The sequence below is a fragment of the Chrysemys picta genome, chromosome 7 (genome assembly GCF_011386835.1).
Source record: "Chrysemys picta bellii isolate R12L10 chromosome 7, ASM1138683v2, whole genome shotgun sequence".
Classification (NCBI taxonomy): Eukaryota; Metazoa; Chordata; order Testudines; family Emydidae; genus Chrysemys; species Chrysemys picta.
The window spans coordinates 83,343,851-83,368,063 of NC_088797.1; the positions used below are offsets into that span (position 1 = coordinate 83,343,851).

Sequence of the window (24,213 nt, forward strand, 5' to 3'; positions counted from 1 at the left end):
GATCTGACTTTGATAGCTCTATATTGCCATCTGCTCTGTGGCTTAAAAGTATGCTTCAAAGGAAACTGTAGTAAAAAGTGGTCATCCTAGGGTTAACAAGGTTATCCAGGTATTAAGGGATGGAGCCATGCTGATCCCTTTACAAAAGAAATATACAGCTTCCAAATCAGTAAAGTGCACGAACAAAGTATATAGGTGGCAATAATTGCTAAATAACAATTAAATACTCTTAAACAGTGCGTTACAACTTTTTAAAAGGCATCTCTCCATAAAAAGAAATTGAAAAATTATCCATGTAAATCTTCTTGTTTTCTCCTGGTTTTGCTGGTGGATCAGAGAAGACCCTTAAATATTGGGATCAGATTCTGCTCTCAGGTATGCCAGTGTATAATCAAAATAATGCCCCTCACTACCATGTTGTTGTTCCAGGTCTACACAGAGTTATAGCACATAGTTAATTTATTTTTTTAATATCATTATAGCTTGGTAGTATACTGTGTAACCACGGCGTCATTAATGTTATGTGATCTTACAATGTAGTTATGCTAAAAGCAATATAAAGAGGCCTCTAACCCATGTAATTATCCCTCAACAAATATATGGAGAGGCAGTCTATGTTTATATTGTATTTTTTAATTTATGGGATAGGAGCCCAGAGCTCTGGATGGGCATCTATAGATGTATTTTAAAATAATAAAAAATAAATAAACTAATTTTGATGCAGGTGTGTAGAGAATGGGGGAGATGGATTTTTCTAAAACTCATTTCACTACTTAGTAAATTTGTAAGGATCTCTTCTTGAAAAGTGTGGACCTTTTTAAACATAAGAACGTAAGAACAGCCATACTGGATCAGACCAAAGGTCCATCAAGCCCAGTATCCTGTCCTCTGACAGTGGCCAATGGCAGGTGCCCCAAAGGGAATGAACAGACAGGTTATCATCATCAACTGATCCATGCCCTGGCACCCAATCCCAGCTTCTGGCAAACAGAGGCTAAGGACACCATTCCTGCCCATCCTGGCTAACAGCCACTGACGGACCTATCTTCCATGAATCTATCTAGCTCCCTTTTGAACCCTGTTATAGTATTGGCCTTCACAACACCCTCTGGCAAGGAGTTCCACAGGTTGACAGTGTGTTGCGTGAAAAAATACTTCCTTGTGTTTGTTTTAAATCTGCTACCTATTAATTTCATTTGGTGGCCCCTTGTTCTTGTATTATGAGGAGTAAATAACACTTCCTTATTTACTTTCTGTATACCACTCATGATTTTATAGACCTTTACCATATCCCCCCTTAGTTGCTTCTTTCTAAGCTGAAAAGTCCCAGTCTTGTTAATCTCTCCTCATAGGGAAGCTGTTCTATACCCCTAATCATTTTTGTTGCCCTTTTCTGAACCTTTTCCAATTCCGATATATCTTTTTTGAGACGGGGCGACCACATCTGCATGCAGTATTCAAGGTGTGGGTGTACCATGGATTTATATAGAGGCAATATGATATTTTCTGTCTTAGTATCTATCCCTTTCTTGATGATTCCCAACATTCTGTTCACTTTTTTGATTGCCGCTGCACATTGAGTGGATGATTTCAGAGAACTATCCATAGTGACTCCAAGATCTCTTTCTTGAGTGATAACAGCTAATTTAGACCCCATCACTGTATATGTATAGTTAGGATTATGTTTTCCAGTGTGCATTACTTTGCATTTATCAACATTAAAGAAAGAGTAACAACTGACCTGTATCCATACCAGTGTGTTAGCTCTGATAGCCCCGTAGTATATACAGCTAAATGAGTGTTGTCAAAAGTCACATTTTTTAAAAGGAAACAGATGGTGTCTGTGTCAGAGAACATGCCCTCCACGTTATGGTCAGTGTGGAGCTCAGATGGCACTTCAGTGAAAATCCTCACTAGGTCCTTTTGGACAGATATCAAGGGATCACTGAATTGGTAGCTAATTTTAGCTACCACGGGCAATAGGGAAGATGATCCTGTATTTGAGAAGAGTGAACTTTTGTGTCAGGATGATAACTAGAACATCCAGTCGAAAAGGGACCCTGGTGGCTCCGGTCAGCACTACTGACCGGGAGTTCAAAGTCCGGTCGGCAGTGCTGCGGGTCTAAGGCAGGCTAGTCCCTACCAGTCCTGGCTGGCACCGTGCTTCGCTCTGGAAGCAGCCAGCAGGTTCGGCTCCTATGCAGGGGCGCCACAGGGCTCCACGCGCTGCCCCCGCCCCAAACACCAGCTTCACACTCCCATTGGCCAGGACTAACCAATGGGAGCTGGGGGGCAGTGCCTGTGGGCGAGAGTGGTGCCTGGAGCCTCCTGGCCTTCCTGCCTAGGACCCGGAGCTGCTGGCCGCTTCCGTGGCATGCACAACACAGTGCCAGGACAGGCAGGCAGTCTGCCTTAGCCTCCCCTCTGTGCCGCTGACCAGGAGCCACCCGAGGTAAGCCCACGGCCCAAACCTCAGCCCTGAGCCGCCCCAAATCCCAGCCCTGAGCCCCTTCAAACCCAGAGAAGCCTCCTACACCCCAACCCCTCATCCCCGGCCCCACCCCAGAGCTCACACCCACAGCCCAGAGCCCTCACCCCCCTGCATCCCAACCCCCTGTCCCAGCCCAGAGTCCCCTCCCAAACCCTGAACCCCTCATCGCCAGCCCCAGCCCAGAGCCCTCACCCCCTCCCACACCCCAATACACTGCCTCAACCCGCAGCCCCCTCCTGCACTCCGAATCCCGCAACCTCACCCTCCACCCTGGAGCCCCTTCCTGTATCCCAAATCCCTCATCCCCAGCCCCACCCCAGAGACCACACCCCCAGCCGGATTCCTCATCCCCTCCCACACCTCAACTCCCTGCCCCAGCCCAGAGCCCCCTCCCATACTCTGAACCCCTAATTTCTGGCCCGACACCAGAGCCTGCACCCCCAGTTAGAGCCCCCTCCCACGTCCCAACCCCCTGCCCCAGCCCAGTAAAAGTGAGTGAGGGTGGGGGAGAGCGAGCCACTGAGGAAGGGGAATGTAGTAAGTAGGGGGCAGGGCCTTGGGGAAGGGGAGTGACTAGAGTGTTCCAACCCTAGTTGGCAACTCTAGTGATAACCTAAGAGTCCACTTAGGAACAGAAAATATTTGATCAGCGTCATCTGAATAAATATAGTTACCAGCTATGGCCCTGTCAATATTGAACCTGTTATCCACCTGAGCCTATTTCTTATCAACCATGTCCAAAACAGCTTGATGAAGAGGAAAGGTGACTCAGCTTTTAACTGTCAGTTTGCCAAAGTCATCCAACTTAGTTAGGTTCAGGTGCCCCAAGCCCCACAGAGAAGAAGGCCTGCATAATAAGGATTTAAATTCATTTGAGTCCTAGGGATCTTAGCTGAACCATCAGGATCTGAACTGTGTATTGAGAGTGTCAGAGTTTAGAATTCAGGGGGTGTTATGGATCTTTTTAAACCCCGGAACGGTCAGTAGGTTCAGAATCCACCAAAGCTAGAGAAAGGGTTGTAATAGGCAGAGGCTGAGTGGGGCAGTCCACATGGGGGTGCCAGGCAGGGCCGGTTCTGGCTTTTTGGCCGCCCCAAGCAAAAAAAAAAAAGCCTGCGGCGCGGCCGGAGCGCGGGTGCAGGAGGACCAGCTAGCGGGGGGGAGGGGAAGGGGAGGGAGCAGCTGGGAGAGAGAGAGAAGGGGGGCGGCCAGAGCTACAGCGTGGCGCTGCCACGCAGTCCTTCCCGCTGCGCCGCCTGCCGGGAGGGCTCTGCTCCGGTCGGCGGGGAGGGAAGGACGAGAACTGCCCTGCCAGGCTTACTGCCGGACGTTCCCATCCTCCGCGCCACTGCCCCCTACAGGGCAGCTGGAGCAGAACAACAACAAAAAAAGGATTGGGTAGAATGCCGCCTCATTCAATCTGCCGCCCCAAGCACCAGCTTGCTCGGCTGGTGCCTGGAGCCGGCCCTGGTGTCAGGATACCCCATCTACCACAAAAGTGGTGAGGTAAAGGAAAAGAGGGGTTTTTCTTTTTTTTCTTTTTTTAATTGCTACATCACAAGACACAAACATGAACAGACCCGTTTCCTAAAGTGCAGTGACAGAAGACCTGAGCTTCTTAACAGCAGTTGAAGTCCAAAATAGTAGCCTAATTAGTAACCCCTCTAGGCACATATTTTCCAAATATAAAACCTCAGGGAACAGGCCACTTTACAGCCAGCCAGGCCTCACATCAGCCAGAAGACAAGAAAATGAGACTGGAGGGGTTGCTGGGGGGGAAAATGAAAGGGCAAGATGAATATGTGACTTTTAACCTGCCTGCGGAACCTGCACTTGTACTCCATTGACTCATGGGTAGGGTACATATTTTCACAAGCACATCTATACTGACCTGTGACAGCTATGCTATGTATTTCAGTATTATTCTCAGGCACACAGTGCCTCGCTCTCACTATAATAGTATTCATTCCTTTTCTTCTGAGGATGTAAATTATATTAGACAAGAAGTGGGGAATAGAAGGGACTGGGAATAGTGCGTCACTTTTTCACTTGTCACCTGAATTATTTCCAGCTAAGATGTTATTGTTGCATAAAATATATTGTTTTGTACTTAAGTTTCGAATTAACTACTTAAATAGTTTGGAAAGTTCTGTTTTCCTTAAAGAGAAGGATGATTCTTTGTTTAAAATACACACAAATATATTCAACATCTTTGCAGTATTATCCAATTTCCAAGTAAGTTGTACAAGTTTAAGTAGTGCACAAGGGTAAAGTGGATGAGCAGCTTTTTCTGTATACATTCTGTTGGTTCCACTGTCTGATCTAGTATCCAGAGCTAAGAGACTTGGTGGCAAGCCATATAGTAATTTGCTGTTGCAAAGCCTTTAATTCACAGCCGTGCCTGATGCCTAAGGCTGTATAGCTTGGGCAGGGGACAATGCAGAGTTGCCAGAATGGATAATTGCCCTTTTATACTGTAATGGATACAGTACATAGTCAACTATTTCAGCATTGGTCAATGTATCAGCATTTGAGGTCATTCCCTGTTTTTGTCTATACAAATCCAAATAGCTATATTTAGAAATAGTTTCCCATTAACAGACTCTCCAAACTAGTAACCTAAGGCTGAGTTAAGATAACATTTTTGAACAGAGGAAAAAAATGAAAATGGATTTCAGAGTTTGTGCTGGTTATAACCAGCTGTGAGTAAACAGCAAACAAAGGTGGGTGTATTATTGTATTGTCTCTTTTATTTGTATGCATTGTATGAAACAGTCTTCTTACATAAATGTGATAAAGAAATCAGCAGATTTTATAGTTCTATCCTTGACATTCTCCCAAATTGCTTCTTACAATTCTATTTTCACTGTCTTAATAATACAAAACACTTAGAATATTTTCCCTTTTCTTCATGAAATCTAGTGTATGTAGTGACAACTAGTTAATCCATGTTTAATTTACTCATATGAGAGGACACCTTTTCTGAAGGTTTCAGCAGTAGTCAATCCTACCACGCAGAGGCAGCAAATGTAAATCATAAATATTTATTAATTTGAATAAAAAATAAATCTGCACACTGATTTTTTTAACTAAATCTGATTGTGTTATTCTTTGGGATTATTTTTGGTAAACAGCTTGACACATTAAATTATTGTTCATTGCACAGTACAAATACAGTCTTCCTTGTGAGTCCAATAAAGAGTAAAATGATCTCCCCACAAACCAACACAGAGACATGAGTGTGTGGGAGCATGCAGCTGCCATAGTCATATGGGATGGATAGACCAGTTTAGAGCACATATTACTTGCATTACTGTAGTACGTAGGAACTCTAGTCATGGACCAGGACCCCACTGTACTAGGCACTGTGCAAACACAGAACATATAGATGGTCCCTGCTCCAAAGTGCTTACATTCCAAGCATAAAACAAGAGACAATGGATAGATATAAACAGATGGGGGGAGTATTAGGAAACAATGAGACAATATTGGTCAGCATGATATAGACAGCAATGTCAGTGCATCAGCTGTCTAATTGTGATGAAGGTTGTTGTAGGCATCATGGCAAAGGAGAGTTTTATGAAGGGATCTGAAGGAGGATAATGAGGTAACTTTGTGTATGTATACAAGGAGCTCCTCTAAAACATGAGGGACAGCAGGAGAGAAAGCATGAAGGTGCTTGTGTGAAAATGTAAAAAGTGGGTATTAGAGGCTGGCATCATGGACTGATTGGAGGTGGGAGATGAGATCTCAATAATGAATCAGAGATGATTGGTAGGGTGAAGGGCCTTGAAAGTGAAGACACGTAGCTTGTTTGATGCGATGAACAATGGGGAGCCAGTAGAGGGATGCAAAGAGAGGGATGATATGATCAAAGTGACAGGCTAGGAGAATAACTGTTGCAGCACTATTTAGCATGGATATGAGCGGGGCAAGACTGCATTTGTTGCAGAAATCAAGGTGGGAAATGATGACAGACTGCACAAGAGTTTTAACTGCGTGGATGGATAGGAAAAATCAGATCTTTAGAGAGGTTATGTAAAAAAGATCAGCAAGACTGAGATACAGCCTGGATGTGAGGATCTAGAGAGATATCTGAGTTTAAGCTGCTGCCCAGGTTACAGACTCAAGTGACAGGCAGGATGGTGGTATTGTCTACGGTGATTGAGAAAAGAGGAGGCAGGGCAGTGTTGGGGGTGTTTGAGGGGAGCGGGAGGGAGAATCAAGCTCAACATGGCTGAAACAGAGCTCTGAAGTCTGATGGTTAGACGTCCATGAGGTAATTGAGAAACACAAGCTGAGTTTTTAGTTTGGACAGAGACAGGTCTGGAGCAGAGACGCAGATCTATGAATTATCAGCATAGAGATGGTAGTTAAATTTGTGTCTGTGGATGAGACTATCCAGAGATAAGACGTACAGGGAGAAGACAAGGGGATGAAAGACAGCGGCCTGCAGATGCCCTCTCCCCAATCCCCAAAAGTTGGAGGGAAGATGAGGAGGATCTTTACAAGGATATGCTGAAGGAGCAATCAGAGGTAGGAAGAGAACCAGAAGAGGACAGTTATGGAAGCCAAGGGAGGACAAGATTTCCAGAAGAGCATGACTGATGGTAAGAAAGGAATCTGACAAGTCAAGGAGGATTAGAAAATAGTACTGGTTTTGAGCTTTGGCTAGGAAGAAATCATTAGCGACTTTGGTGAGAGCCATTTCAGTGGAGTGTTAGGAGCAGAAGCTGGATTGGAGAGAGTCTAGGATGGAATTGTAGGAGAGGAATTCCAGATAGAAAGTGTAGACAGCATATTCATTAGTTTAAAGATGAAAGTAAGAAGGAAGACGGGGCAGTGGTTGGAGAAGCAACTGGGGGCAAGAGTGGGTTTTAAGACTGGAGACACTAAAGCATGTTTGTATTGTGAGAAGGACCTACAGGAGAGTAAGATTAAGACGAGGAGAAAGATAGGCAATGAGAGAAGGGAAAAAAGAGATCTGGAGATGGGAATAGGGTCACTGAAGCAAGTGGAAGGGGTAGAGGAAGAGAGAAGAAGATAAACTTCTTCTATCACTAGGAAAAAGGTTAGAATTGTAGATGGGAAAGAGAACGTGAGCCTAGGGGAGGAGGAAGGTCATGTTGTATTTTGTCCAATTTTTCTTTTGAAGAAAAAGATGAGTTATTGTGAAGAAAGAGAAGTGGAGGCTAGTGGAGAGGAAGGTTTGAAGAGTGAGTCAAAGATGTGAAAAGATGGCCTGGACTGAGGACATGGGATTCAGTTAAATTGGAGAATAAGAGTTGTTTTATCTGGGAAGACTGCAGAAGTGAAGGAGAAGAGAATGAATTTGTAGCAGATGAAGTCAGTTTGATCACAGGATTTTTGCTATGCAGCATGGGATCAGAGACGAAAAAAAGGATGATGGTGAGCCATGGCTGGGGGCTTGCAGTCTGTCCTTGTGATGCGGGAGAGGGAGGAAACAGTAGAGGCTGGAGGAGAGATTCAACAACGGAAGAAAGACAGGGAGGAGAGAGCTGAGAGCAGATGAGATATCTTCAGTGCTGATGGACTAGAGTGAGAAAGGTTGAGAGACAGAGCATGAGGGAGGGGATGGATGAGAGATGGTGAAAGAGACCAGTTGATGGTTGGAGAGAGAGAGAACTCAACAACAGAAAGCAATGATCGCAGACCAAGTCATGTGAACAGCCCTTTTGGTGAGTGTGAGAGTTGAACTAGGGTTGCATGTCAAATGAAGACACGAATGCAAGAAAATGTGAAGCTAAGGGGTGAGTGAGATTATAAAGGGGAGGATGACAGAGCCAGGAATCAAAATCAGAAAGGAAGCTTGATGGGGAGGAGTTGGAGGATAGTAGCTATCATCATGTAGGTGGAGAAGGGCAAAAGTGAAATGCAGTGAATTAATTGACTGAATTGAGTAATTAATTGAAGGAATATAAACTGCTAATGAGCTGAGACAGTAAGAAGCAATTAGACTTCATTTTACTAAAGAGATTTCAAGATAGCCTGTTCCATGCAGTGTCCATGGATGAAGACAAGTAACAAATTTTGACCACAAGTATAATTTATCTGTACATCCACATAAAAAAGTCTGCAATCCAGGTGGCTCCATAGCCCTCTTCCTTCCACGCTCTTGCACAGCTATTTCAACCAGTGGACATTACTAAATCATGGTAGACAATGAGACAACCAAGGTAGGGCCATGGAGTTGAGAACCTCCAAAGGCTGTAAAAGCAGCAGGTGAGCTGACTGATAGTGTGGCTGGAAGTGGGGGAAAATGTTTTTACTCTTCCTTTATTGGTAAACTGAATAGAGAATTGATAAACAACTATAGGCTAGAGCAGGGGTGGCCAACCTGTGGCTCCGGAGCCACATGCGGCTCTTCAGAAGTTAATATGTGGCTCCTTGTATAGGCACAGACTCCGGGGCCGGAGCTACAGGTGCCAACTTTCCAGTGTACCTGGGGGTGCTCACTGCTCAACCCCTGGCTCTGCCACAGGCCCTTCCCCCACTCCACCCTTTCCCACCTCCTCCCCTGAGCCTGCTGTGCCCATGTTTCTCCCCTTCCCCCCACCAGCCTCCTGCATGCCACAAAACAGCTGATCGGGGAGGCGCTGATCAGCAGGGCTGCTGCTGGGTGGGAGGCGCTGGAGGCAGGGGTGGCGGAACTGATGGGGGGCTGCTGACATATTACTGTGGCTCTTTGACAATGTACACTGGTAAATTCTGGTTCCTTCTCAGGCTCAAGTTGGCTAGAGTGTATGATTACAATCCAGACCAAATAAGAGGTAGCATGTAGCTGCACTACCCCAGGAAAGGGGCAAGAACCAGAGTGTGACTCACTCGCTAAGAGCATACTTACAGCATGGGGAACTCTATTTTGGGAAACAGGGACTCTGAAAAAGATTTGGGTGCTGTGGGGGATAATCTGCTGAACATGAGCTCCCAGTGCGATGATATGGTCAAAAGGCCTAATGCAGAAGTGGAGAGGTTATTTTCTCCTCTATTTGGCCCCGCTATGACCACTGCTGGAATACTGTGTCCAGTTCTGGTGCTCACAGTTTAAAAAGGATGTTGATAAATTGCACAGGGTTCAGAGAAGAGCCATGATTAAATTATTAGAAAGCATGCTTTATAGTGACAGACTCAAGGAACTCAATCTATCAAGAGAAGGTTAAGGGGTTACGATCACAGTTTGTAAATATCTACATGAGGAACAAATATTTGGAAATGGGCTTCTCAAATCCAGCCGAAAAAAGTATAACAATCCAATGGCTGGAAATTGGAGCTAGACAAATTCAGATGGGAAATAAGTTATAAATTTTTAACAATGAGGGTAATTAACCATTAGACCAATTTACCAAGGGACATGGTGAATTGATCCTGCAAGATGCTGAGTAGTCTGGCCCCAATCCAGCAAAGCACTTAAGCACAAGTATATTCCCATTGAGTTCAGTGGGGCCTGAATACTCAGCACATTGTAGGATTGTGCATACTGTGAATAATGCAGTAAAATTTAGTACTTGCAAATGCATGTGTAAAGATTTTATTTGACATCTGCATATATTTTAATTCAGTTATGTACTGATTCTGCAAAAGATTTAGCCATGTGCTCAATGTTATGCTCTGTACACAGTCCTCTTCAGTAAGACTACTCAAAGTATATAAACTCAGCATATGTGTTTTTCCAGGATCAGGGCCTAAAACTTCAGGGGGAAAAACCTACAAAACTAGGACTTCAAAAAAGGATCTTCTCTTGTGAACTCTTAATGGGGACTGAAATTATTCTAAAAAACAAAACAAAAAAAGCAAAGGAAAAATGTTTCTCAAAATGAAATATAGCCTCCATAAAAATAATTGCCTGTGCTGAATGGAACATGTCACAGGGTGGAAAGCAAGCACTGATCCAGGAAATGCTGGAGCAGATTCAGTTAGCTGTAATATTTCCAGAACAAAAATTGACACAGGCAGTGTTGGAAAGACCGAACAATATGGAAATAATTCAATGGAGATAAACAGAAAGCACAACAATAGAGACTGCATACAAAAACTATGGGTCTGATTCTGGAAATACCTCTAAATCAAACTGTGAACTAATTATTCCCACTGGTGAGCAGTTATTTATGTGAGTAGGCCCAATGAAGTCAATGGGACTGGACATATAAGTAGCTTATATGTCTTCACTGGGAGTAAGGGGTTTGCAATCTGGCCCAATGTGAGTATGAAGCACTTCCTCATATACTAAAGCATTCTTTTAGAAAAAGATAGATACCATTCTTGAGAGGAGGACAGATACCAGATGTGCCCCAAGCCAGCAGAAGTCCCATGGATTCCAACTCCAAAGGGACGGTCAGCTCCTGGTGCTCCCTGACCTGCTTAGACTACATGTTGAAGATTATTCACTTTCTGTAGGAAAAAAAGTGACCACATGCCACCGAGTTCTAAGCTCAGCAACACAAGCCCAAAGAAATAGTATGAAAGAGTTCTTAAAAATCTTTGTGAAAGACCAGGTCAACACACTTTTCCCCTGGTAACCTTCAGATAATATATAGGGGGGAAATATTGATCTTCCAGGACTTGAAGATGTCATTTCCTTTGAAATCTACAAAATAACTTGACAATGGTCAGGCTGCTGATGTGCTGAGATCACTGGCTGTCATGATAACAAATATTGTTTCATTATTTCCTTGTACTTCCCCATCTGTCTGTACTTCCTTCCTTGTACTTCCCCATGTGTTTTTTCTTGTCTTCTACTTACATTGTAAGCTCTTTGGGGCCAGGACTGTCTTTTTGTTCTGTGGTTGTATACACTTAGCACAATACAGTCCTGACCCATGATTGGGGCTCCTATCTGCTACTATAATAATATTTATTCATCAAGGTATTTGAAACACATATTGTTAATCTCAAGAAAGCATAACTCATCCAAATGTTCAGGAAGACAGGTTGTGAATATCAGCAAGAGCAAGGTTTATTTACAGAAATATTTGAACAGCTTTCTGCTGTTTTCATGCAGCAATAAAAATAGGGATAGCACTACGTATTGACCCAAATGTATGTTTAGCTTGTTAGGCCCTTTCCTACCATACAAGGAAAATGTGAAAATAAGTATTAATTTTTTGTGAAACTCTGTGGAGAGACAATAATCATTGGATGAGATATTTTATCACTACATTATTATGAGATAAATGTATTAACAGTATTAAAGCAGGATAAAAATATTGACTGATGAAAATTCCATAATTTAGTTAATTTAAAAGTTACTTGGAAAAGGGGAAAGATAGATTAGTGCCTTTTTGTTTCCTTATAAAGGTCTGGAGGATTCAGATTTTAAAAAGGCAACTTTGTTTTGTTTTGTTTTTTTAACTTTAAAAATACCAGAAATGTGAAGTCTGGTCTCACCTGCTTTTGTTGGAGAACCAGCTGGGAGTTTCAGAAATGTGAAATGGGATCTCCCAACCTTTAAAGGATCATAGTTTTTTAATAAAGAGATTTTCTGTTCTGCATTACCAAAAGCATACAAACAAAAATCCCCCACAAAAACCATTTTAAACAGCTGAATAAAAATCACTTCCCCTCTCAATCCAATTTAATTAGCCTGGTACATGCGATGTCCTAATCCACTAGTTATCTATCTGTAGAGTCTAAAAGGAATGTGGAATTCCAAATGCACAAGAGAAGCAGAAGGAAAAAAAAACTTTTCATACATCATAAAAAAGCAAAAAAGGTCACAAACAATTTTTTATTCCTCCTTTACAGGTCACCTTTAAAGCTAGACTAAGCAGAACATTAGAAAAAGTACCGTGGGGAACAATTCCGCACTTCAAATGTGACACTAGATTACTTAAATCTTTTCTATTCATAATTTCTAGACTACTAAAATACATTCTGATAGTAATAACATTAATGGACTAATTGCAACTATACCCAACAAAATACTACAGGACAAAGAACTTTTGTATATAATCCATTTTTTGTCCTTTTAACAACCAACTTCTCACATTATAGTCTTATGATCAATGACTAGTACTTTGCTGCGAGTCAGAAATAGAAAACTGCTGAATTATTTTGACTTGTACAATGTATTGATTTTTAAATTAAATTAGAAGTTAAACAAAATAAATGAGACCTCTTTGTGGTGAGCTAGCACCCTTATTACATTTTAACCAGGCAAACAGAAAGGCTGCTTTTGAAAATATGTCCCCCCACATGCATATGTGGATTCTTCATCTTTTCTCCTGGATGCCAGACCTCAGATCACTGAAACTACAATGGCTTACTAGAATATTTTTCTAAGTTTTCTTTATCCAAACTTTTTCCTCACATTTTGTTTTATTTTCCCCAGCTTTTAATCTCAAAGGTTAGTTTCACATGTGCTGTTACCTACAACTGATAATACTTCAAAATACTCAAGATTAAAAGTAAAATTGGTTCACATTCACATGGAAAAATTATTGTACTCATTAAAAATAAATAAAATCTGACATCTATTTTACAGCATGGGGGGAGGAGAACACATTGACATTAATAATGGGACATATCATGGTTTAAGATACACACACCCATGCAGAGACTTAGAGGGGAGTAGGACTGGGTCCAGGTGCACATGGTTAAGCTGCTACTGAGGAGGTTGAGGCCTGGGAGTTTACTGTCACATTGCAAGATATAAGTGATAATAATCTATAGATTACTACCCCCTAAAGCAAATGGGGGAGTAGGGAAAGGTGCCTTGCTAAAGCATGATTCCTTCCCTGCTTCTCTGTTGGCACTGTTACACACTGACTCTTAGGTAGGGCAGAGTGCAGCAGCACAAGGGATGTTAGCTGTACATCTCTCATTGAATTTAATAGGAGATGTATGGCTAAAACAGCTCAGTGATCAGGATATGCTTTATGCTTCAGGAAGCTTAACAACATTGGCTGCTCTCAGGGAAATTTCCTATAGCACTCCTTAATTCTCATCTGCTGTTCATACCACCTGTGAACTACTAAAACAGAACTGTATTTTCTTCTGGAAATCAGCTTTGGGTGCCACTTGACAATTTGTTCAAACTTCTAGACCAAATCGTCTTTCATGATCAAATTCTCTTTTGAGACATACAGTATCTGACTCAGTCGATGTTTGTGATATATCTGTGTAACCCCCCTTCTTCCCTGCGTTACTCGGGAACAGGCAACATTCACTTGTGTGCCTGGGCGCCAGATGTTGTTGACATTAAAGGAGATCCTGAGTATCCAGTGGTGATGTTGGATAGGTGGGAATCCTCTATCCACCCCTCTGCTGCAGTCCCTTTACTCCTAGATGAAGTTAAAATTGGTGGTGCCTCTACCTGGCTGGCCCCTGTACACACTCAATGGCGTGACTTGGAACCTCCAGGAATAAACCCCTTCAAATAGTAATAATACTAATAATAACCTGTGGCATGGGTCTAACTCAAATACCAATTACACCTCTATCCCGATATAACGCTGTCCTTGGGAGCCAAAAAAATCTTACCACGTTATATCGAACTTGCTTTGATCCGCTGGAGTGCGTAGTCCCGCCCCCCTGGAGCACTGCTTTACCGCGTTATATCCAAATTCGTATTATATCGGGTTGCGTTATATCAGGGTAGAGGTATATAAATAATATACATCCAATATACTTAAATTAGAGCTAACACTCATTACTTAACAATTTAAGAAACAGGGTATAACAGACTAAGATTAAATGTCACTACTAATTTAAATCCACAGGGGCAGTTGAATAAAATCAATTAACAAATATAATATACAGTAATAAATTAAACTTATGCTACTGGCATTTACACTGCCACCATTCACCCCACCCTGCAGTGTACACTCCTCTGGATTTCAGAGTCCTAGACGCTTGCGTGGGCACGCTTGAAGATCTGAAGCTGGAGACAGCACTCTGTTGGCTCTGTGCACCAGTCCAGCAAAGGCAACAAGCTGCACAACCCCTCTAAAACTGGAGTTGGCTCCAGCAAATGCCAGCAACTCTGGGTCCTGGTTCGATGGGAAGATCACTAACTCTCCTCAGACTCAGTCTCTCTGCTGTGCCCCTTCCCTTGCAAATACTTTCCCAAACAGTGGTGGGGATTACTCACAGTTCCTTCACTGCAGGCCTACCTCAGTCTAGTTCTAGACACAAATAGTCTATGCTCTGACTCCAGTGAAGCCATCAACAGCCTCTGAGGCTCCCTGTTCCATCAAAGCCCCTGCAGGCTCTCAGCAGCTGCTTCTGGCTTCCTAGCAGCAGCTCCTGGCATGGGCAGAGCTCCAAAGCAGCAATCACACTCCTTTTCCCGAAATGCAGTCCACCTCCTGCTCTCCTTGCACGAGGAAGTCTCTCCCTCTTTCCCCAAGGCATCATGGGAGTTGTAGTCTCTAAGGCTAGATTGCAGCACACAAGGTTTTTTCCCCTGAAACACTCCCAATAAAGGTCAGGGGACCCTCTAGTAAAGGGTGCCTACATCTTGCTGGTAAGGATATATAGCAACAATAATTTATATTTCTGGCTTTCTGTAATTGTGCTACTGGTTTTTAACAAGCAGACTAGAAACTGTTCTTTAAAAGTGTTCTATCTCCCCACTGTCCTTTCACAGGAAAGAATTAGATTTTTTTCTTCTTCTCAATTGTACAATATTTGCTCTGTTCCTGTTTCAACTGGTATTTAAAATGTCAAATACCACAGATATACAGTTTCATCATGGCCTATCACTGTTCTACAACCTACACCGTTCTCATTCATCTTAACAGGGGTTCCTCTCCCATCCCCCCACCCCATGTGAAATTCTCCTTATAGAGGTTTTAGGGCCATTTTATTGTGTGTTTTAAGAATAAATACAATATTGGATATAAAACTGGAGAAAATGCCTCACTACAAAATATTTTTTTCACTTTTAGTATTTTGCAAATATCAAAAACTGTGGGGTTTTGTTTTGGTTTTGTTTCATTTCTTTAAAGTAGGTAGTAAAAAGAGTTACATGTGTGCGCTGGAAATATGTTCCTAAAATATGGTCAGACCAAGTAATCTGAGTAGAGCAGATAAACAGGTTTGTCCTAGACAAAGGAATGTGGATTCACCAGTCTGCTAGGGTCAAGCTTTGTAAACCAGAGACAATGGAAGTACATTCACATATTAAGGTAAACGAGGTAATCAAACCAACAAAAATAGCAAATTCACAAGAGGATGAAGGAGACAGCATGGAGGATGGATGAGCTTCCAGAGGACTAGAGAAGGGAAAACATACTACCTATCTTTTAAAAAGGGGAAAGGAGGACCCAGGGAATTATAGGGCAGTAAATTTAAGTTTGATACCCAGAAAGATGCTGGAAAAAAATATTAAACAATCCATTATTTGAAATCTGGAGGATAAGGTTAAGGATTCTCATCCTTAGAAGTTTTAAGAACAGGTTAGACAAACACCTGTCGGGGTTGGTCTATGCATAGTAAATCCTACCTTGACACAGAGGAATAGACTGGATTACTTCTTGAAGTCTATTCCAACCCTACATTTTTCTGATTCTATGGCAGTTAGTGTCCAGTGGAGGACACAATTTAATAAAGGTTTGTATATACACATACCAATCCATCACACTAATCATTTGTTGTAAAAGTGGTACTCACTGTCTTAGTCCAGTGCATAAGAGGTAGTAGAATATGAAATCTCTCTTCATCCTCACCATCATAATAGAACATACACAGACAACTAGCCATGAGACATAAAGGAAGACCAGTAAGAGGAGAAGCCATTAACCTATAAATGAATTCATTGTGATGTATAGGGGAGAAGGTATTGAAGACAGAAGTAAACAAAGTCACTCGGGCTGTGACTGGTCCCTGCATGGGTTCACAAGGGATGAGGAGTGCACAAGGAGCATATGTGTGGCAGTGCTAGTACTGCTGTTACTCTCCCAAAAGGGTGGGACTTCACCAGGACCCCTGGAGGCAGTTACCGAAATTCCCTCTCACAATGAGGCCCCTTGACACTTCTCCAGCACAACAAAGAGGGCTTAAATGGCCCTGACAGAATATGTCTGTCATGAGGGGGTGACAGTGTTCTGACCAGGAGCGGCGCCAGGGTTTTTGCCGCCCTAGGCGGCAGTGCTCCTCCTCAGTAATCGGCGGCAGCTTCTCCTCTGAAGCTGCATTTTCGGCGGCGGGGGTCCTTCTGCTCCGGGTCTTTGGGGCACTTCGGCAGTGGGTCTCGGAGCAAGTGAAGGACCCGTTGCTCAATTTCCGCCGAAGTCCCGGAGCAGAAGAAGCCCCTCTGGGTGGTCCTGGTTCTCGGCGGTGTTTCCGCAGCCGCTTTTCTTCCCGCCCAGAGGAATCGCTGCCAAAATTCCGCCGAGGGCGGCGAAATGCCGCCCCCCCCCATATCCTGCCACCCTAGGCAACCGCCTAGGGTCGCCTAGTGGAAGCACCGACCCTGGTTCTGACTGTTTCATTCCCTCACCAAATGAGAAGACAGCAACACAAAATCTAGACTGTTGTGCATACTGAAGGCACAATACCTTCAGAAGCTCATGCTCAGGCAAGGAAACTCTGCACCTCTCCTGGTAGGCACTGTGTCTTAATACTACTACCATTTAGAACATTCTAAGAATTTAAACAGTGATTAAACAAATAATTCAAACACATATGGGGTAGATTGTCAGCTGACGTAAATTGTCATAGCTCCATTGAAGTCAATAGAGATATGACAATTTACACCAGCTGAGTATATACACACACACCATATAATTTAATATAGCACATTGAAAACTGAAAAATAGAACATTATACATCCCATAAAATGTAATAATTATATTTCTGATGTAGCATTCTATAAGATTATTCAAAAATAAATCTATGGACAGGTTATTTTCAAATAAATCCTATAGGAGTTTTTTCATAGAGGATAGAATTCAAGCTTAGAGAGAAAGCCAAGCCAAGCAGCAGCCAAGGGAACAGAAAAAAAGAGACCAGCAATGCAAAAGCTTACACTAATCACTAGCTGGAAAACATATAAATGGAAGTATTACACGGGGGGCCAGAAAAATGACCCTTAGCTCTCTGCCTTGCTAACCCAGTACTATAATAATAATTACAGAATGGAAGTTCTCTTTAATAGCTTTCAGAGTATAAAAGTTTCCAAGAGGTTATTTCTAGGCTTTGGCTGTAAATTTAAAGGGCTCAAAATAATGGAAAAGTGGAAAGGGACAGTTCAGCTCAGTAGGAGGAAGAAGTTTCTAGAATAAATGTGGCAGCTAGAGATGAAAGCATTGTGCTTTTTTGTTGGGAACAATCCATCATACAAAAACATCAACGGTTTTAAGTGAGCAATCCACCACACAGCAATGTACTAGATCGGACCAAAGTGAAGTAAATAACAGGAAGACAAACTGACAAGCAATCCTTAGCTTTACAAGAGAAGTAAACATCTTCAATATTCTTACTAGGGCTATCAATTAATCGCAGTTAACTCACACGATTAACTCAAAAAAATTAATCGCAATTAATCGCACTGTTAAACAATAGAATACCAATTGAAATTTATTAAATATTTTTGGATTTTTTCTACATTTTCAAATATATTGATTTCTATTACAACACAGAATACAAAGTGTACACTGCTTTTGATTACAAATATTTGCACTGTAAAAATAATAAACAAAAGAAATAGTATTTTTCAATTAACCTCTTAAAAGTACTGTAGTGCAATCTTTTTATCCTGAAAGTGTAACTTACAAATGCAGATTTTTTTGTTACATAACTGCTCTCAAAAACAAAACAATGTAAAACTTAGAGCCTACAAGACCACTCAGTCCTACTTCTTGTTCAGCCAATCACTAAGACAAACAAGTTTGTTTACATATAAAGGAGATGCTGCTGCCTGCTTCTTATTTACATCACCTGAAAGTGAGAACAGGTGCCACATGGCACTTTTGTAGCTGGCATTGCAAGATATTTACATGCCAGATATGCTAAACATTCGTATGCCCCTTCATGCTTCGGCCACCATTCCAGAGGACATGGTTCCATGCTGACGACGGGTTCTGCTCGATAATGATCCAAAGCAGTGCGGGCTGACGCATGTTCATTTTCATCATCTGAGTCAGATGCCACCAGCAGAAAGTTGATTTTCTTTTTTGGTGGTCCATGTTCTATAGTTTCCACATCTGAGTGTTGCTCTTCTAAGACTTGTGAATGCATGGGGGTGGGCAACACCCAAACTACACCCATGTTAAAAAGGGGGGGCATGCCCCCATCCCACCCAGTTTTGGCACTAATGCCCTGCCCTTCTACAAAGGTTTTGGTGCCCTTGCCCCGAACGCTGCCCCTCCCTGGCTCCGGGTCCAGTGCTCAAGGATTAAAGGGGCCTTGGGCTGGCTGGGGGGGGCGGGGGGAGGGACGGGGGGGGGGAGAAAGACCACAGCGCTCCTCTGATGGTGGAATGCTGGGCAGTCACCATGTATAAGGCCATGCAATTTAGCTGGGTGTGGGGCTCCACATGCTGTTGTGCTGAGTGATAACACCTGGAGGGGGTTGCTGCTTGTCACTAGCAAAGCATTGTGAGAGACACCCAGCCTGGAGAGTTAAGAGGGCATAGTGGTCCCATGGTCCCAGGCTGCACCCTGGCATCCCATCACAATATTAACAATCAAATGCTTTACATTTACACAGTCTCATATCTTGACTCTCAAGTTACATTATGTTCATTATTGAATTAATCCTCACACCTATGAACTAAATAAGGGTTATTCTCATTTTACAAATGTAAAAACAGTTAAATAATTTGCCTGAGACTAGCATCCAAAAGACACATATGGAGATAAATTAGATGACAGACACACCCATTTCTCCCATTGCGTAGGTGCAAACCATAAATATCAAAGAGTATCACAAGCTCCTTTATGTGACCATTTATGCGCATTACAAAAGCGTAGAAACCAATTATATGAAGCACATATGTGAAACAAAATGTTGTTATAATAATTAATTGTCAGCCTTGGTATATATCACCTAGTATTCTTTAATTTGTAATGTATGCCTTACAGGTGCTTGGCAGTTTCACAATATGGAAAAATTAGGAGTTTAAGGGCAATTCTAAAGAGCTTGCTTAGATGAACAAAACAAACATTTCACAGGAATGTACTGATCTCATCACAATTTTTGACAGGAAATTGGAATGTTTTGTTGCAACTGTATTATTTTGACTTTTAATATAATATATTTACCTAAATCGACTGTTGAGTCAGTGCAAAGTGATGGAAGCAGCCAGAAACATGGATTTAGAGCTCTTTTTATTCAGAATATCACCTGGTTGAATCATCAATGCGTTCTGTGGTCTGTTAACCTTCCAGTTTTTAAGTTGTTAGCCATTTTGACTTTGTGAATTACACCCATGTGGTGTACAGCTACAGTAAAGCATGTATCTATACCTTGCCAAAAGTCCTAGACAAGTATGATATCAGAGATACCAACCAACCAGCACCCTTACTGTATAGTTAGACTGTTTCATTGGTTGTCTGAGGGAGACTGCACAGATGGTGGATTACTTGGCCCAACTGTGACAGAATGGACTTTCTGCTACTATACTTATTATTTTGATTTTTATAATATAAGTAAAAACATATTTCAGTATATTTTGTTTAGCAAAAAAAGTCTGAAATTGCAATTTTTCATCCCATTTGAGGATGACAAAGTGTTGAAATCTTGGAATTTTCCACAGGACAGAAATTCTGTTTTTCAGCTCTAGTAGCCATACAGTAAATTATGATTGAAGAAAAAGCTTGTGTTAGTGCAAATATAATTTTCTATCATGTTTGCACTCCTGCAAATGAAAGAAGGATTTGTGCTGATCACAACTATTCAGTTCCTCTGTGTCTGAATTTTATAAAACGCCTACATTTTGTGAGAAAACTGAAAATTGCAGGTAAACACTACCTTTTTAAACACAAGTAATAAAATATCCCATCAACACAACTGCACGCACACATGCACACTTCATTTGGGAAACATACTAAAAGTTAAGTTATTTTGTTATAGGAATCTTACTAAAATCCACACCTTAAATCATGGTTCCAATTCCAAAGTTGTGAGCTCTGGCTACTTGCCACCCTGCACTTAAGCAGGGAGGAGTTTGGCTGGCTGCCAGGAGAAGGCAGCAATGCTTTCTGGCTTGGGGGAGGAGGGGAAACGTAAAGCTGATAAAAAAGCAGTCAGCGCGGTGGATGACTCACCACCTAGGAATGAAGGGTTTAAAAAGGTCAGCAGAGCCTGGCCTCTCCCCTCTCCACTCAGAACAGGCTGGGCAGCACCCACCCACCCTCCCTCCCTAATTCGGTCACAAATATGCCGGGTTTGCTATATCTGCTGTGGGTATTACACTAGCCGCCCCAGAAAGGGGGGCTGGGAAGGAATTTTTCCCTTACCACCATATTGGCCAGGTGCAGTGTGTGTGTGGGGGGGGTGGGTTCGCCTTTCTCACAACAGGTTCAGGTAGGCTCTGCTCATGCAAAGTAGGCCATATGTCACAACTCTTTATTTAAGTGTATAGCAGATGTTCAGCACAGGTACTACATAAATTAATGACAGGTTTCAGAGCAGCAGCTGTGTTAGTCTGTATCCGCAAAAGGAACAGGAGTACTTGTGGCACCTTGGATGATGGACCATCATAGGACCTAATCATATCAGCCACGCCATCAGGGGCTCATTCACCTGCACATCTACCAATGTGATATATGCCATCATGTGCCAGCAATGCCCCTCTGCCATGTACATTGGCCAAACCGGACAGTCTCTACACAAAAGAATAAATGGACACAAATCTGACATCAGGAATCATAACATTCAAAAACCAGTAGGAGAACACTTCAACCTCTCTGGCCACTCAGTAACAGATTTAAAGGTGGCAATTTTGCAACAGAAAAGCTTCAAAAACAGACTCCAACGAGAAACTGCTGAACCCCCATCATTATAGTCCACTTTAACCCCTCCTACGAGGGGGTGTGGTCGGTAAAATCCCTGCAAGAAAATTGCTGAAGGGACCTAGATAAATAGGGGGGAAGCTGTAGAAGCCCTTCCGCCCCCCTCCCCCACCCAAAAAAATGGCTGGAATTGGTAAGGTCCCGGCAGGGAATCTGCTGGAAGGACATAAATTTTGCACCTGCACTGCACACATTTTATCCACCGGGTTAGTCCCAAACATCTGTCTAACAATAAAGTTGCGGCCTGATTAAACCCATATTGAATGTCTCCTGTCATTCTTTTGGCATAGCCAGACAATCCCCTCTGACTTAAATTGGTGTGTCAGGTGCTCAACTAACTGCAGGTGACCTTCAAATAATTAGAACCTCTTGGATCTGCAGTGAGGAAAGGGGTAGTACTTTCTGGTCCCTTCTCCAGTCCTTCCCTGATCTTAGCTAATAGAAAGGACAAAAAACAAGATGCAACAGGCTGTATCTCAAACTCTGTTATAGCAACAGAGAACACTTCTGATAGCAACAACATTTGGTGGATACTGACATTTGAAACATGTATGTCATTTTTTCCACATACCCTTGCAAAATCTCAGGACACAGAATTACTTTTTCACGTGGTAAACATTCATGGGCATCAGGCCAAATGCATCCTGGGTGTCACTCCACTAAGTCAACTGAGTTATAAACTAATGACAAGAGTAACTTAAGGCTAGTGAGCCACGTGCACCCTGGTTTAAAAGTACTGGTGAATACCTGCTATTTATGTTGTTCACCAACTCCTCTGTGCTTTCCACACACTTTTGACTTTGTATTTCATATCACCTCTCTCCATTCTCAAGTACAGTCCCTGGCAGCATTCTCTCATCCAGATGGTGCCTATGTCCCTTTTGTAGATGTTCAAAATATTACAGCTTTTGAGTTTCACATCAAACAAAATGGAGCACAGATAACAGGCCAGAACCTGCTCACCTTATTCACAAACAGTTCCATGAACCAAAATTCCACTCTCCATTTTCACTTTGAACCCATATGCTGTTTTTGAAGAGCCAATGTCCCACTTCACATTCAAGTGAAATCTTACTTCCATATTATGTCTAATCAATAGCTTTAGGCACACTAGGGGCTGGTCTATATTGCAGGGGGGGTCGATGTAAGATACGCAACTTCAGCTACGGGAATAGCATAGCTGAAGTCGACGTATCTTATTTCGACTTCCCGCACCGTGAGGACGGGAGGTATCGATGGCTGCGGCTCCCCCATCGACTCCGCTACCGCCGCTCACCCTGGTGGAGTTCTGGAGTTGACGGGAGTGTGTTTGGGGATCGATATATCGCGTCTCGTCTAGATGCGATATATTGATCCCCGATAGATCGATCGCTACTCGCCGATCCAATAGCCTTAGAATAATTTATTTCTGCATTTGCACCAGCAAAACCAATATTCTTATACCCAGAAAGAACAATGTGGACAAGTATTTATTTCCAGCAACTGAACAGATGCAGAGGAACTGTGTAACCCTACCAAACTCCTTTAATGATGCCAGATCAGTCTAAGATATATTTTGCTACTCAGAATTCCTTTCTTGTCAATACTTTGATTTAAGAGAGTGTTGATCAAATGCACTAGCTAAATGGTCAGACCTATATAATAGAGCCAAAGCTGGTGAGTAGTAAATAAAAGCAAAATGTATTTACAGTTGACTGATTGTATTCTTTTAGTTACATTCCATGTGGCACTGAAGGGACTAAGAGGTCAAAAAAATTGTGGTAAAGGCCACATGACACATGAAAGGAATATGTAACAATGAGCTACCTTGTCCTGACACCATAACACCTGAGGGCTCATTCTAGACTAGTATGGACCCCACTTTCTCACCTATGCCTCATTTATAGACACCAACCACCATTTGTGGGTCATCTGAGCACCTTTGGACCAATTATCTCCAGATATTATCATCTCCTCCTCCTCCGAGTTTAGCCTCTAGTCACTGGCCCATATTAGACATGTTGTGGAGCTGCAATGTCCCAGAGGAGTTCCTGAAGTTCCCAAACATGAAACAGGACACTACCCAGTGACCCACTCCTAAAACTGGTGCAACATGCGCTCCTAATTGCCTAAAGTTGCCTCTGTTGGCCAGCGGGAAATACAGAGTAGGGTTACATTCCTGCTGCCTACCTACTCAACCTTCACTCTGTCCTCTTGTGACACCATGAAAGGAAAAAACAAAACAAAACAAAAAAAAAACCACCAATAACCCTAAATCTTAATGTCGACCCCTAAACCTTTAAACATCCATGTATTCTAATCTGAAGCTACACCACTAAAATATATCAATCAAATTGCATTTTTTTACCTTAACATGTTTGGATTTCTTTTAACCAGAACCTCATCTCTGGATTTCCTGGATTTTGAGGTAATTACAACGTACTTGGTTTTTATCCTTACACTATTGATGCCCTCAACCTTAACTCCATTTTAACATAATTTTGTTTCTTGGAATTACTACTACTCATTATTAGTTATTATAGTTTATAGACATTTCAGAAATATGATAAATAATAGCTAGCCACCTATTATCAACTGCCAGAACTTTCAGCATGTGCCATAAAGGGGCCACTTTTCTGGCTTTGCATTGTGTCCTGAGAGCACTGAACTGATTAGAAGTCTGATTCCATACTCCACCAAACTAAAATCTGTTTTGACTGTTAGACTGGATCCCTTTCTAGAGTGATCAAGTATAGCACGAGTGTC

General features: G+C 42.4%; 1 protein-coding gene across 14 annotated transcripts in view; it reads right to left on the reverse strand.

Moving 5' to 3' along the window:
• CTNNA3 (catenin alpha 3) overlaps positions 1–24,213 on the reverse strand; it is a 939,042-nt gene that overhangs the window by 134,646 nt on the left and 780,183 nt on the right. Inside the window, exon 15 of one of the 14 annotated variants that reach the window (XM_065553434.1) lies at positions 20,835–21,281. The exons of the other annotated variants lie outside the window; for them this stretch is intronic. Within the exon in view, the coding sequence (XP_065409506.1) occupies positions 21,192–21,281 (90 nt within the window). The 3' untranslated portion in view covers positions 20,835–21,191. Of the gene's footprint in view, positions 1–20,834; positions 21,282–24,213 lie in introns of those variants that run through there. 14 annotated transcript variants of the gene reach the window in all.